Source organism: Gouania willdenowi, chromosome 7 (assembly GCF_900634775.1).
Source record: "Gouania willdenowi chromosome 7, fGouWil2.1, whole genome shotgun sequence".
Classification (NCBI taxonomy): domain Eukaryota; kingdom Metazoa; phylum Chordata; class Actinopteri; order Blenniiformes; family Gobiesocidae; genus Gouania; species Gouania willdenowi.
The window spans coordinates 19,854,015-19,868,617 of record NC_041050.1 but is presented as its reverse complement, the minus strand read 5'-3'; the positions used below and the strand labels follow the sequence as shown (position 1 = coordinate 19,868,617).

Below are 14,603 nucleotides of genomic sequence, written 5' to 3'. Positions count from 1 at the left end.
TCTCCCCAAAGAACCAGGAAAGTTAATGGTCTGTTATTGCACAATGTGATTTATTTTTAGGTTAACAACTGGTTTAATCATAATTATTAATCAATAATCCTCTGTAAGGAATAACAATTCATTATTTTCTTTTAAACTATAGGGAGCCATTGCAAAAGAGCCACATGAGGCTCCAGTGCCGCAGGTTGCAGACCCCTGTACTAAGAGAACACAGTAGGTTGTAAAGGAGGGCAGAAATGTTGCTTGTATCCCCTGGAGCGTTTTTATCTCCTACACCAGTTTAATACTTTAGGGTTCATTAATCCTGGAAGATTTAAACCGCTTGCTTATCAGGGAGTTCAGTTTGAACACTATCGTGTATGTAATGCCTGTATCATGATGTCATTTGTTGTTAGGGAAGTCCCGATACAACTTTTTCACTTCCAATACAATACAGATATTGTAGCCTTGAGTATTGATCAGATGCGATATAACAAGAATATATCATATCTTTTTTAGTGTGGAATGTTAGGAAAAGCTTAATGAAGTGATAAAACTCAAAGAATAGTCATCAACAGTAGGTATGAGAAAAACTGACCCATTTATCATGAACCAATTTACAGTGTTTATCCGTCATATCTACAATTAAATAGATATAGAATTATATATATCGGAGAATTTAGATGCAGTCCGATAATATCCAATATTCGTTTCATGGCTGATATCAGATCAGGACACCGTCTTTATTTGTGGTAGTTGGGCTGCTTAGAAATTTACTTTGGAATAATAAATTAGTTTCTTCAATTGCAGCTAATGATTTAAGTGGAAAAATCCTAAATTAAAAGGTTTTCTTGTGATTAATGTGAACATTTGCCCATCTCATAATAAAGCTGTGTTCGTTTACATAAAACCAGATTCACACTAGGTTCAGTATGGCTACAGGGGAACAAAAACCCAATCCTACTGCATTATTTAGAATAGGTTAAAAATAAATAACTAAAAGGTGATGGAAAACAATCACTTGATGTAGCCAGTTAAGTATGTGTTGTTGATGGATAGTCAATGGGTGGATCTTTGACGATCATACACTTTTACTGGTTTATTTTCTTCAAATCACATTTACAGCCAGAGTTACAACTGTGAGCATGCAACACTTTCATAACCTTAGCAATCAGTAAAAAACGGTCTCTTATTCCAATATGAAATTTTAAAATACGTAGTTTCAAGTCTGAGTGTACACAAATAGACAAAAACAATAAATATTACTGACTTTGGAGTGTTTCTAATTGGGAAAGAAACCGCTTTGAAGATGTTAAGCATCGGTTATCAGCTCAATGAAGTCAAACCAAGGAATAGAAAACTTAACCATGCTGATAATCTCTAAAGTATCAGAGCAAACAGGAGCAGTATATGTTTGTAGGTGTGGACATCTCTCTGAGAATGTGTTCCACGCGTGTCCTGTCGGGTTTGGTTGAGCATTGAACATTTCATCTTTGACTCATGGATCCACGAAGGACACAGCAATGTATCGAACCCCAGCAGTGGTTGGCAGGCCTTCGTGGTAATGTGTCAGACGTCCCGGGTGCATGAGAGCCCAGCCCTTACGAGGAGCCTGAATGGAGCAGTTGTACCGGAGAAACCTGCATCCGCCCCCCTGTAGTCACAAAGTACATTTCATTGGCTTTGACATCAAAACGCTGTTACATCACTTCATGATCAAACTCCTAGAGCTGTTCAGAATGCTTGTTTTTGTGTTTTACTAGGATCCATGATATGAGCAAAATGCAGCATTTACTAGTGTTTCACATTCTGGACTTGAATCTGTTCTTACCACACAAACACAAGTTATATCTACAAACACTGATGCATGTGAAGTGATATCTTTCCATCCAGACTTACATGACAAACATTTAGATTTAATACAAAGTAATCACATATTGTACATATTAGAACATTTAATGTGCTTGGATTTCCTTATATTTTGGCTTTTTAAGTTGTAAGCTCTTCGTTGCATCCTGCATCTGACATATTGAATGTAAATCAGTCACATTGATCAACTTGAGGATTTATCAGGAAATCCAAACGCAGTTGAGATGCAGGAAAATATGAAATGCAACAACAACAAAAAACCATGAATGCTCACTTTAGCCTCTTGATTTCATGCAATGAAAACATACTGTGAAAATGCAGAGATGACACAGAGGAAACGTCTAAAACACTGTGAAATGAATGTAAAGCCACATGCTGGTAGTAGGACCGACTGCACTCCAGAGATTAGAGTTGGGATTCAGCCTCATGCCGTTTATACAGTCGGAAAAGTCGTGTTTATGTCATAGTTTTTGTTCTTTACATTCAGTTTGAAACTCTTAAAGCTCATACAGACAAAGTTCAAATTAAAAAGAAAGGTGATTGTAAAAAAATTTGGTCTTGTCTTTCCAAAAATGTTGTATATCAATCTAGTGAACAACCATCATGCATGGTGAACTCCATGTATTGTCCCATCCCTATTAGAGAGGGTGGCTCAAAACCTCATGAGTCCATTATTTCTGAATAGTTTACATGTTCTCACTGTGTGCATTTACTGATTTTCTTTCACAATCTGAAAATATCCTTAAATAGACCTAAAAAAATATAAGCTATTAGAATTAGATTGTAATACTGACTTTTTAAATTAAATGAGTATGTCTATATTATATATCGAAATAAATTCAACAACCAGAGTTACAGCAAAGAAAATAATCTGTTAGACACAAATATCTCTACTTCTTGTGTGTAATCTACTGTATAAATCCAGTTCTGTACGTCCTGTGAGAACTGAGACGAAGGCCACTAAACATGGCCGTAGATCAGCGTGTCCATGCAAACGTCTACTAATGAGACTAACTATGTGCAGTGCTAGCACTCACCTCGTAGTCAAGGCCACCTTCATTGAGAGCAAGGTTTATAGTGAATGTGGAGGCATCGTGGTGTGGCCTCAAAGAGGGCTGCTCATCTGGCTTATACCTAACTACAAAGGCCAAATCAAACTGAGCCTGAAAACACACAGACAGAAAAAAGTCATGCAAGCGTTCTGACACACGCGCTCCCGCTGCCTTCGCTCCTGCTCCACGCACACAAGCATCAGCCAAGCTCTCCCTCTGCCATTCACTTTGATGGATGGAAAAGAGAAGCAGAGAAGAAGAGCAGTGCATGTCACCTGCATCGTCACCATCGTCATCACCTTTCTCATTTACCTGGTAGTCAACGTCTTTCCTGTTGAGAGCTATGTTAATAGTGAATGTGGAGGCGTCGTGGTGAGGGACGAGCAGTGGCTGCTCGTCAGGTTTGTACTTTACCACAAAGTTCAAAGGAGTGGAACACTGATGAGAGAGCACATGTTGGTCAGCACGCACGCACACACGCACGCACACACAGAGTCCATAGATTCACTCTGAAATCCAGAGGTTGTATTTCAATGACTGACTCGTGTGTCAGTCAGCCACCTGATGAGAAAATCACATTTTCATTCTCGTTATCTGTGTGTGTTTTCGTGTGTGTACTTCCTCCCACTGCCTTAAATACAGTATGTATGATGGGTTGACTGGTGGTTTGGCCTGTGATAGTTGCCAGGCACACACACACAATAGTGATGACATCTTAGTAAACAACAGGTGTGACATATATTTTACAGATCTTACAGATACAAACAGCAGTAACTGTTCTAAGTAAAGTCAAACAACTCGTGTTGGCGTGATTACCTGCACACGTCACAGCTGGTGTTTCTATAATCAGACTAGAGACGTGTACCATTAGGGAGGATAAACATACCCAGTGTTACTCTCAGTTACCTGGCTGCACATGTCAAAACACCCCAAGTCTAATAAAAAAAAAAAAAAAGAAAAGGTAATGCAGCCATGTACGAGTTTGGTAAAACATGAGAAATATATAATTCATATATTTCATATATTCAGTCATAGTCATTCCCAACAGACAAAAGTTTTATGAATCACATTATGTGATCATGACAGTGTTTTTCAACCCTGTGGATGCCCAGAATGTGTAGAAAATGATTTTTTAAAAAAAGGCTGATAAAAATTATTTTTTTGTCATTTTTTTAGATTATTATTCTTTTTCAAATTAAAACACCACATGCATCTCAAAAAACTGCATTCTATACTTTCACTTACTCAATTATAAATCTAGTTCAAGAAAATACAGTATAGAAAATAGTCATTAAATAGAAATGATATTTTTTATTTATTTTTAAATTATTCTTTTTCATAATTTTACTTTTACTTCCTCAAATATAAAGTTTTGGAAAAAAATACAGCAGAAAAATGTAATGAATAAATAATAATCAAATAAAAAATAATATTTAAAAGTTAATAATAAAAAAATAAAAAAAACTGTATAAAAATATCTGAGCTGTCGCATCTCGTCACTGTAGTCCTGCTCAGAAAACTGTATCACAAATATGAGTTAAAAGTAACTTGCGATCACCAGAAATTTGTGATATCAAAACCACTGGGAACCACTGGATTACAATCCAGTCTGTGATTATAAACCTGGGCAGTCGATGGTTTCGTGTTTACATAACGCATCATGAAATGAACACTTTCTCGAACCAATTGGCTCGAGTGTTATAATGAGGCTTCATCTCACCATCACTAACAAACATGACAATAAAGGACCTGTTTTTGTTGACATGTTTACAATACATGGGGCAGTATTTGTGCACACTGCAGAAAACGTGAGGTATTTCTTTTTTTCATATTCGGCCAATAATAGAAAACTCAACGCCAGGGACCCCCAATTCACACAGTAGTACTGTATTTGGATGATACTGTGTTGTTAGAATGTTTCAAATGTTGCACAATATTAATTATGTTTCAAAAGTATATTTAGAGAGCTATTTCTTTTTTAATATATACTCTTTAATATATACTTTCCTTTATTCCCAGCTTGTCTTCTAGTGTTTCTGTTTTAGGGATGAGTCCTGTGCTATTAAGCATGATATTTTTGTGAGCATTTCAGCGTCTGCTTTGTAGTATTTTCTCCTCAGAATAAATAGTGCCCCAAACTGTCTCCATGTACCCCCAACAGCATGGCTTTGATATTCATCATTATGCTCCATCAAAGCCAGTCACTCTAATTGGAAAGTTTAAAAAAAAGGTGGAAAATATTAAGAAACAGCCTATAATAATGCTTTAAATTTACTGAACAATATATAAATGCATCACTAAAATGAGCCGTCACTATGTAAGGACAGCTTTACATCAAACTAGTAGTTTGTGTAAAAAAATAGGCTCATTGAGTCCCGCCTGCTGCTCCTGCAGCCTTTGGCAGATTGCCAGAATGCACCGCGACCAGGCAAAAAGAGCCAGGATTGTGTTTGATGGACTGTCTGACAGCTGTTGCTCACAGGCCCCGCCCCTTTCCGGGGCTGGAGCACCGTCTTTTTTACACTGTATGGCCTGGAGGAGTAGAAGATTATTTTTCTGCTTGAAAGGTAATTACTGCTGCTTGATTTACATTATGTTTGATTTGTAATTGTTACTCTGTTGTGCATGTGCTGTTTGTGTGTGCGCAGCAGCCTCCGTGTGGGCTGCTGTAAGTGACACAGTTGCTGCTGCTGAGATGTGCGCACATTAAGAGAGAGAAGCGCTGAAGTAATATGTTTTTTAACAGAGCATGTTATATTACTGTGATGTTGCTGTCTGGTTAACGTTAGCTTGTTAGCTCCTCTGAGGGATTGACTTTGGAAAGTTTGGAGGCAGGACAAGAGAGCAGTGGGAGGGAGGGATCTGAGAGTCGCGGACTGCATCTTTAATATTGTTGTTGAGTGTATAATGAACATGATTAAACCCTCAACCTAAAAGTAGGACTCACTTCTACAGAAGAATGCACCTCTTATACTTCAGGTAACCCTGTTTAGTCATGAACAGTATGTATGGGATTACAGTGGTTTTCAAAATAGGGGGGGTTTCCCTGATGCCCATTTCCCTAAAGCAGCTCCTGTTTACAGGAGTTTGATGGTACTTTCACTGCGAGAAAATGTAGAAACATACTGTAGCTTGCTCACAGGTATGTAATACCTGTGTATTACTCTATAGCAGAGATTCCAAACCAGGGTGTGCGTACACTTTAGAAGTCATGAAAACATGATATATTTGTTATTCATTCTCACATTATACATTTTTCTTAAAGAAATCATTGCTGCCTTTTCAAGAAAAATAAAAAAAGGTAAGTGTATTGTACAACCTACACTTAGTCTTATGCACATTAAATACCAGTGGTTTCCAGACTGGGGTTGTGTCCACTAGGGGGACGTGACATTGTGAGAAAGGGGTAAGGGTGGGGGTATGCGGCACTGGAATGGCTTGCCTGAACAATGAGCATGCAAAATTAAAAAAAAAAAAAAATATATCTATATATATATATCTATATATATATATATATATATATATATATTATCCATCCATCCATTTTCAGACCCTCTGTTGTATTTCAGGGTCATGTGCGGGATTATATTATTAATCTTCTTAAATATGTAATTGCACATTTTATGTTATTTTTACAGGTTTTGAAGAAGAATGGTAACAATTTGTACCTTTTTCAATAAAGGCTACATTTTTTACCTACTTTGTTGAAATATTCCTCACTCTTAAGAAAGGGGCCCAACAGCAAAAATTTGGAATCCACTGAACGAGCACAACTCTTAAAAAAAGAGAAGCCTTAACAACAAAACTTAATTAAAACCTGGAAAAATAACACAAGAGGCTATGAACATTTGCTCTCATCAGAGTGGTTTAAAGGAGCATAGGACAGGACCTGGAAATCAGACTCCATAGTGACACCACGGTGATTAGTGTAACTGCAGCCATCAGCCAAGCCACAATGGGAGCGCGCTTCAACTGATTGTTTTTCACGAAGCTGATACTGTGGATAAAGGATGGATACCCGACCGAACGGTGATGGGACCCAACGGCACCGGACGGGATCAGGTTCAAACAGATATTTAGAAGTGACGTTCGGGTTCGGTCACATAGTGTCGTTTGCGCTCAGCATTCTTCCTTTCCTGCTGCAGGAGCCACAGCTGATGTAGAAGGATGAAGAATGCAACTTTATCTGTAACAGTAAGAGCTGTGATTCATGGTGGAGGGAGAATGGAGCAGAGGACAATTATAATGGAATACACTGTTGAAACATTCCTTTTTCTGCACAACAACATAGATTATCTTTGATAGATGGATTATGTAAATAGATCCAATGGGTCTCTTGTGTCTTTGTGCTTCACTTTCGCTTGTGACCTGTGTGCTGATCTGATGTTGACATTAACAGTTGTTTGTTAATAAAATCACTGCTTACCACAAACAAGCGTAAATATGTCGTTTCTTTGAAAAAAGAATAAGTTTTTACTGTCGAGTCAGACTCGGACGAGAAAATGCAGCCCGATCCGCACTCGAGCTGTGACACGGTTATTTATTTACTCGCCGTTCATGTGACTGTTTACTGCAAGACTTGTGCACATGCCTCTGCGTACATCTGTAGAACCAAACAGTAGTTTAGTCCACCGTGCTAGTTTTCTTTCAGTCTCCAAGACGTCTTCTTCTCATTCTTCTTTATTTCCGGTAGTGGGACGCCTTTCCAAGCCGTCGAAAACGCGCACCATGGTCATTTGACGTCACCATCAGCGTCATTTCATTCCACGTCTGCAGAACTGGACGCTAAATTCACACCCTGACCAGCAGTACAAAATGTAGCACACAATCTGTTCAAGACAATAGGTAGAAATGTATGTGGACTCATTCTCTTTGGTTTAGAATGCTTCATCACTCATTAGCATTAAAAAAAAACTTAACATGAATGTTTATTTTTTCTCAAATCCTGCCCTATGCTCCTTTAAATAGAACTTGCTGTGACCAGATAACAACTTAGAACTCACACATGAGTGTTTCCATGGTCAGACAGAAAGAGTGGAGGGAGAAGAAGACAAACTACTACAGAAGAACACAGTTACTTTGTTTATAACATGAGACTTTTTTTAATAGAAGATGAGCAGAGGGCTTACCTTGGTGTAGTAACCAGGGTACATCTTCTCTGTTATCGGTGCGACGTACTCCACAAGGAACTTTTGCCATTCCTTTTCATAGTTGATTTGATTCATGTGGATGTCAATGGTGGGAACGTTCTCGTAGCCACCTTGGATTCTTTTGTCCTAATAAAGAAGAGAAAACATGACTCAAGCACTGCTGTGCAAGTGTCGGACTTGGCTACATTAAAAAATTCTCCCCAGTGCATTAATTAAAGCGGATGATTAGAACCAGTAACAAAAACACATCTGAGTAGCACATTTGTGATTAAAAAAAGTAATATTTATCTGAGGAAGGCTTAGGAAAAGTGGAAGTGCTTGGTTAATGATGTAGACATACAGTATGTCCTTTGTTTTTCTTAATAACATTATGTCTTATCTATGCTGAGCACATGGGCCGACCATGCATTGTTTCAGAATAAACCCACCCAACCCAATGCATGAATGAATGTGGTAACATACAGTGTTGGCCCCTCCAGACCATTCCCCAAAGTTCTCCATTTCTTCAACAATGTGGTTACATGCAACATCGGAAAAAAGTGGGAACCAGTAAACGTCAGGACAGGGCTGGAGGAGAGAAGAAGAGAGGTAAATTAATTATTAGTAAATCACATCACAACTAAGCAGCCTGAGACTGTTGGTTTAATATGTATTTTTTAAATTAATATCACTAATGTTAAGATCATTCCTATGTCTAAAGTTTGTTTTGAACTTGACTGTAAACACTCAATTTGTCAGAAAGGTTTCACACATTGCATTATGGGATGTGGACTTGAGTCCCGTAGACAGATGTATAGAAGTGCTTTAACTTCATTCTTATCACTGTTTTGTGCATTTCTTTGCCAGACAAGAAGGACCGTGATTAGATTTGTTCTAGTTTCTTCCTGGGATTTCACCTCACGCCGTGAGACATTCAATTTTGCCGCAACTTTCAAGCCGTAAAAACACCAGAAACGTGTTGGGAAATCACTTTTGTGACACTTGGGTGCAAACACCAGGAATCTCTTAAAGAATGAAGTAAAAAAAAAAAAACAGGCTGCATCCGAATAGTCCCTCCTATCTCCTTTCCTATCCACCTTTCCTTAACCCTGTGGAAAACGTCACAGGGTTAAGGAGAGGAGTAAGGAAAAGGCCATCACATTTCTTTTGACAATCAGACACACTTCCACTAGGTGACGTAATAATCTGACGGCCGCGAAGGTTAGTGATGTCTGCCGTGGTGAAAAAACTACGAATTTCCAAAAATTGACTCCTAAAGGCGCATTTATAACACTTTCCGCTGATATAATCTAAAAAAAAAATCACACGGTTTGAATGTAAATCAAAGGAAAAGAGGCTACCAGACTACGAGGAACAAAAGTGAAACCAAAAGAACGTCACATTGAAAATGGTTGCTCGCACTCACCTTCCACTCACAAATATTTATGTTGAATAAATGTGAGTAAAAATGTCTCTGATCCCTCTTCATTGAACCACAGAATGTCTGTTTTATGCCAGTTATAATATAATAATATGTCTTACATATAATAAGATATGGGTTTTAGATTATTCATTTAAAGTGGTTCAAGGCATATTATTGCATTGGTACGGTCATCGTGAGTTTCCGTAAACGGTCGGGTGTGCATTTCCCTTTAAATGTTGTCGCTGCAAGGAATTGTGGGTCAGCATTATCTCGTATCTTTTGGCAAAGGATGCATCAGTGTTTTCTCGGCTAAAAAAGCTAAAAAAAAAAAGGAAGTATTGAGCCTCTTTTCCTGAGCTTAAAGAGAACTCGGACACTCTTTATCACGGCCACCACTTAAACACTTCCGGGAGTGAAGGAACAGTGGATAGGAAAGGAGATAGGAGGGAATATTCGGACACAGCCATACTCTCTGAATTCATCTACTGGACTCCACATCCCACATTGCAACGTACAAAACTTTTCTGATAATGTAAATTAAAGTGGCAATTTTAACTTTTAACATCTTTTTGAGCAAATCATATGCGATTATTTGATCTACTGTATGGTAATTAAAAAAATGAACGTCCCTATCAGCTTTAAATGAATGAATCCAAGGTGTGCTGGTGCTCAGACTTACGGTTTCAATCAGCTTGTTCTTCATGATTAGGGTGTAGTTCTCATGAATGTAACGCTCCTGCCAGTCCTGGAAGAATCAAACATTACACAGTCAAACAGATCACACAGATGCACAAGAAAGACATTATTAATTCTTTAAGGATTAAAGACGACATATTTTACCATCACCCACCGGCCTGTCCTAAATTTTACACTTATGTTCTGCATATCGCATGTCATCGGCCCCCAATCAAATCATCAATATTAGGCTTTAAAGACATCTGAAGAATACTTTATGCAGTGAACATGAATTTGACTATTAACATCGATGTTTAGAACTGCTTGATCCAAATGATTAAACAAAGCACTTCGTCCCACCATATTGATGCCTAAAACAATGACTGTAGCCCCTCTAACTGACACTTGGGATATCCCTTAAAGCTGCAATTTGTAACTTTTTTTTTTTGGCACCATTTGGTCAAAAATCCATAATCATCTTTGAGCATATTTTAGTCAAAGTGTTCTGAGTGGACAGTGAAGCTATTCTCCGTCTCCTGCGCTCTATAAATGAGGGTTATAAATCCAGGAGCGTGACGCTGGATGTCAGCCAATCAGAGATCTTTCTACAGGTCGACGGGCGTTCAGGTACCCTTGGTAGTAAAAGTATAGCTTATTCAAGGTAAACTAATTCTATAGTCTGGAAGCGGAGTGATGGTTGTCAGTCCACTCAGAGCGGTAGTCAGCAGTGATCACAGCCGCCTCTGTGTGCTCTCTGGGGTACAAGCTAATGGCAGCAGCTGCGTTGCTCCGGACAGTTACGTGCGTTCATGTTAGAGTCTCTAAAACACCAGAAAAATCACCAATAACACAAGATAAAGTCCATACATTTGTCACTAGTCTATATTGAGAAAAAAGTCACTAAGAGTTCAGAAACAATACCAGTAAGGGAGGTTCAGTTTTGGTTCCGGTTTCAAAACAGACCGAAGAGAGGATTAAACAAACTGCAGCTTTAAAGACCAAATTAAAATCCTAAAACCCAGTGACTTAAACCTTTGAAATAGAAAAAATTAACTGTTTACCATTGTGAGTAAACAACCACATAGTGGAGCCACTTAATAATAATCTCATTCATGATAAAACTAGTTATCAATAGAATTATCAGTAGACTACAGGGGGGGAACAACGGTAGCACTGGTCACCATAAATTATTCCTTGGTCACACACATATAAAAGAGAATGAGTTATTCCGTCTCCTGTGTGGGCAATGCTCTCCGTCCGGTGGCTGGCCACCCCTAGATAAATAATCTGGCTCTGCCACTTGTCACCTATAAAGGGCTACAACTGTTTGTAACCACAGTAAACTGAATCAGCAGATTCTATAAGGCAGTCCTACCACTGGGTTTTCAAAGATCTGCCACAGGTCATTGTGCAGATGTGTGGTCTGGTAGTTTTCTGTTGACAGGATGCGGCCAAAGGTGTGCTGGTTAGTGACATACATGAAGATACCCTGGGAAGAGAATCACAGTTTAAACAATATTATCATGGGCCTAATTTCCATCTATATGTGTAAGACCTGACATGCTTAATGATTTACTCACCTTTCTGCGCACATTGTGGCAGAACGCCATGTCAGGGTCTAAGATTTTGGAGGTAAAGAGGTCAAACTCCTGTAGCTCTGACCTTAGGAGGCTGGCCTTTACCAGGTACACATTGGATACATATGGAACATTCCACACACCCCTGAAAACCAACACACTCTTTAAGAAATTTGCATACCACAAGCAGCTACCATAAGGAGAGGGATTGTACATTCCTAAAAAGAGAGAATAGCAGCTCTTTGAGAGGTGGGACTTTATTTTTTCTAAAAGAAGAAAATGTTCTCCAAAAATAGCCAAAGTTTTCTGAGAGGACTGCTACTAAAACAAACTCCTAGTCATCCCTTCTTTTAATGTAAAACAGTTGCTTGTTTTACTGTTTCTACTGTAAGCATCTGACTAATTCCATCACTCTGTTCTTGTTTCACCGTTACTCATGAAGAGGAGAATCTTTTGCATTATGTGTTTAGGCAAACCTACAGAAAAACACAGAAGTAGTGCTAAAGAGGAGGGAAAAGAAACGATGCAAGAGGTGCAACCCTATGTTAGTTGGTTTTATTGTAAGGTTTTGAGGTGTGTGTGGTTTCAGGTTCCAGTTCAGCCACTTACACTCTCCGCTCCTGAACTATGTCCACATAGTCCTCAGACCTGGCGTAGTATCCATCTGCACTGAGAGCTCCCCAGAAGTTACTCCACAGTCGACCAATTCGAGTTATCATGGGTGCTACAATTGGACTGGAAGTCAAAAAGAGACGTGTTATTATTTCTCCTTTTGTTGCTGTTTGTACTATTCATAATAGAAAAACTAAAAGATTAAAATGAGCTGGTTCTACAGTGTAGAAATGTGTGAGGAGCCCATGATAAGTATTTAGTTGGTTTAATGACAACTTCACAACGCGGCTGTATCCGTGGAACTACTTGCGAGGGAAGATAAACAAACAGGTGGAGCATGCGCACTGCCAACAAGTATGGCAACTGAGAGGACACATATTAATCATTGTGACAGAATGATCTACATACAGAAATGGAAACACATCTGTGCAAAGCAGAGTGTTACAAGTGGAGAAAATGTACTTACAGGTTATATTCTATGAGGATTTTCAGTATGTCTTCATTCTTTATGACCACTTCAATGTCCAAGCTGAACAGGTAGTCACAGTCTTCATTGTTCCGACACATGTCACTGAGAAGAAGGAAAGATACATTATACACTATTACCCACACAAACAGGCAGGCACACACACACACACATGCATTTATATCAACTTTTAGTCTTCAAATAAATATGATATGCCTTTATATGGCCATCGTCGTTTTGGAGATTTCAGTCAATCAGCGCTCGCATGTCATGCTGACGTCACGTCAGGGCTACTCTTCCATTGGACAGGTAAGTATTTGTTATGCTTCAGGAGGATATGGGAGGGGGAGGAGGTGGAGCTTAGAGGAGGTCCTGCTAGCTCAAATCAGGCTAGCTGCTAGCTTTCCAATATTGCGGACCACACCTTTAACCAAACCTGTCACTGTTTTGTAAGCCAAAGTAAGGTTTTTGAATTTGATTTGAGCTACCACTGGAAGCCAGTAGAGAGAAAGTAACAGCACAGCGGGGTGACATGTGCTGTTTTGGGCTGGTTAAAGACCAGACGTGCTGCTGCATTCTGGAACATTTGCAGAGGGTTAAATGTGTGGAGGGCTGCCTGAAGGGAGTTGCGGTAGTTAATGTGAGATCACAAGGGCCTGTACCAGAAACTGTGTGGCCTGTTGTGTCAGGTAGAGTCTGATCCTTCTGATGTTATATAGGACATATCAACAAAACTGAGAAATTCAGCCACATGAACCTTAAAGGTCAACGGGTCATCAATGATAACACCCAGATTTCTGGCAGAGTTTGCGTGCACAAGTAGATTGGATTCAAGCCAGGCACTGACCTGTGGTTGAACTGAGGGACAAGCTTAAAAGACATTAAGCTCAGTCTTGGACAGATTTAGTTGATGGTGTTTTTCCTCTAGTCATGTGGAAATATTAGCCACAGATGCTGATATCCGAGCTGAGACCTGTGTCTCATCAGGTGGAAAAGACAAGAAAAGCTGAGTGTCATCGGCATAGCAGTGTTAGCGGAGCCATGGGAGTGGATCACTGCACCAAGTGAGGTGGTGTATAAGCAAAAGAGTTGGAATGGAGCATTAAAATCCAATTGGACAGTAGGCTTGTTTATGTGCAAAAGCCATTCATGAGGTCATTTGTATTGACCATTCATTGTAGAATGTGGATGTGTAGGTTGGCACCGGCAGACCCTGACAAACAGGAATAAGTGGGTCTGAAAATGGACGGATGGATGGATGGATGGATGGATGGATGGATGTGTAGGGGGCAAATATGAAGTTATTTCACCTGTGCAAAGTTTAGGGTGAACTGTGCTTTATAAAGTGAATAAAGGGATTTATTTTCATAAATCAGATTATTTTTTTGGCGAAGCACATTTTCACTCTTCTAGTACGGATCCCATGCATTGCTTTATAAATGAAGCCACAGGAAACTACAAATCGGACTTTGAAACTAGCGGTGCATGGCACGGCATTTGGATGCCACTATCAACCATTTTACTGCAGATGCCACGCATGCCTTTCAGCTAAAAAGGAAGGCACCCAAAAAAGTCCACGCTACCATAGGAACCATTAGATGCCTTTGGCATCATAAAATCAATTTGAGTTACGTGACTTTGTTGGATAATCACTCCATCAGTTTGTCAACATGCAGGCATTTAAAGTGCTTTTTATTGCATTTGTAGCTTCTAAATCGCTTCTCATTCCCACGAGTAAAGTTTACACAGTTATAGTCATTTCAGCTGTCTTTGTCATTTGACCTGAGTATCCCTTAAATCTGTTTCAGAAGGGTCAAGTTA

The 14,603-nt window shown here is 39.2% G+C and overlaps 1 protein-coding gene across 3 annotated transcripts in view; it reads right to left on the bottom strand.

Moving 5' to 3' along the window:
• Positions 1-1,065: 1,065 nt before the first annotated feature.
• plod1a (procollagen-lysine, 2-oxoglutarate 5-dioxygenase 1a) overlaps positions 1,066-14,603 on the bottom strand; it is a 44,627-nt gene continuing 31,089 nt past the window's right edge. The window contains exons 11-20 of one of the 3 annotated variants that reach the window (XM_028453049.1): positions 12,783-12,887; positions 12,314-12,439; positions 11,708-11,849; positions 11,503-11,616; positions 10,132-10,197; positions 8,513-8,617; positions 8,030-8,176; positions 3,213-3,338; positions 2,886-3,011; positions 1,066-1,633 (exon numbers count right to left, since the gene is read on the bottom strand). In XM_028453049.1, coding sequence (XP_028308850.1) covers positions 1,478-1,633; positions 2,886-3,011; positions 3,213-3,338; positions 8,030-8,176; positions 8,513-8,617; positions 10,132-10,197; positions 11,503-11,616; positions 11,708-11,849; positions 12,314-12,439; positions 12,783-12,887 — 1,213 coding nt within the window. In that variant the 3' untranslated portion in view covers positions 1,066-1,477. The remainder of the gene's footprint in view (positions 1,634-2,885; positions 3,012-3,212; positions 3,339-8,029; positions 8,177-8,512; positions 8,618-10,131; positions 10,198-11,502; positions 11,617-11,707; positions 11,850-12,313; positions 12,440-12,782; positions 12,888-14,603) is intronic. The other 2 variants (XM_028453051.1, XM_028453050.1) reach the window with 2 other exon arrangements.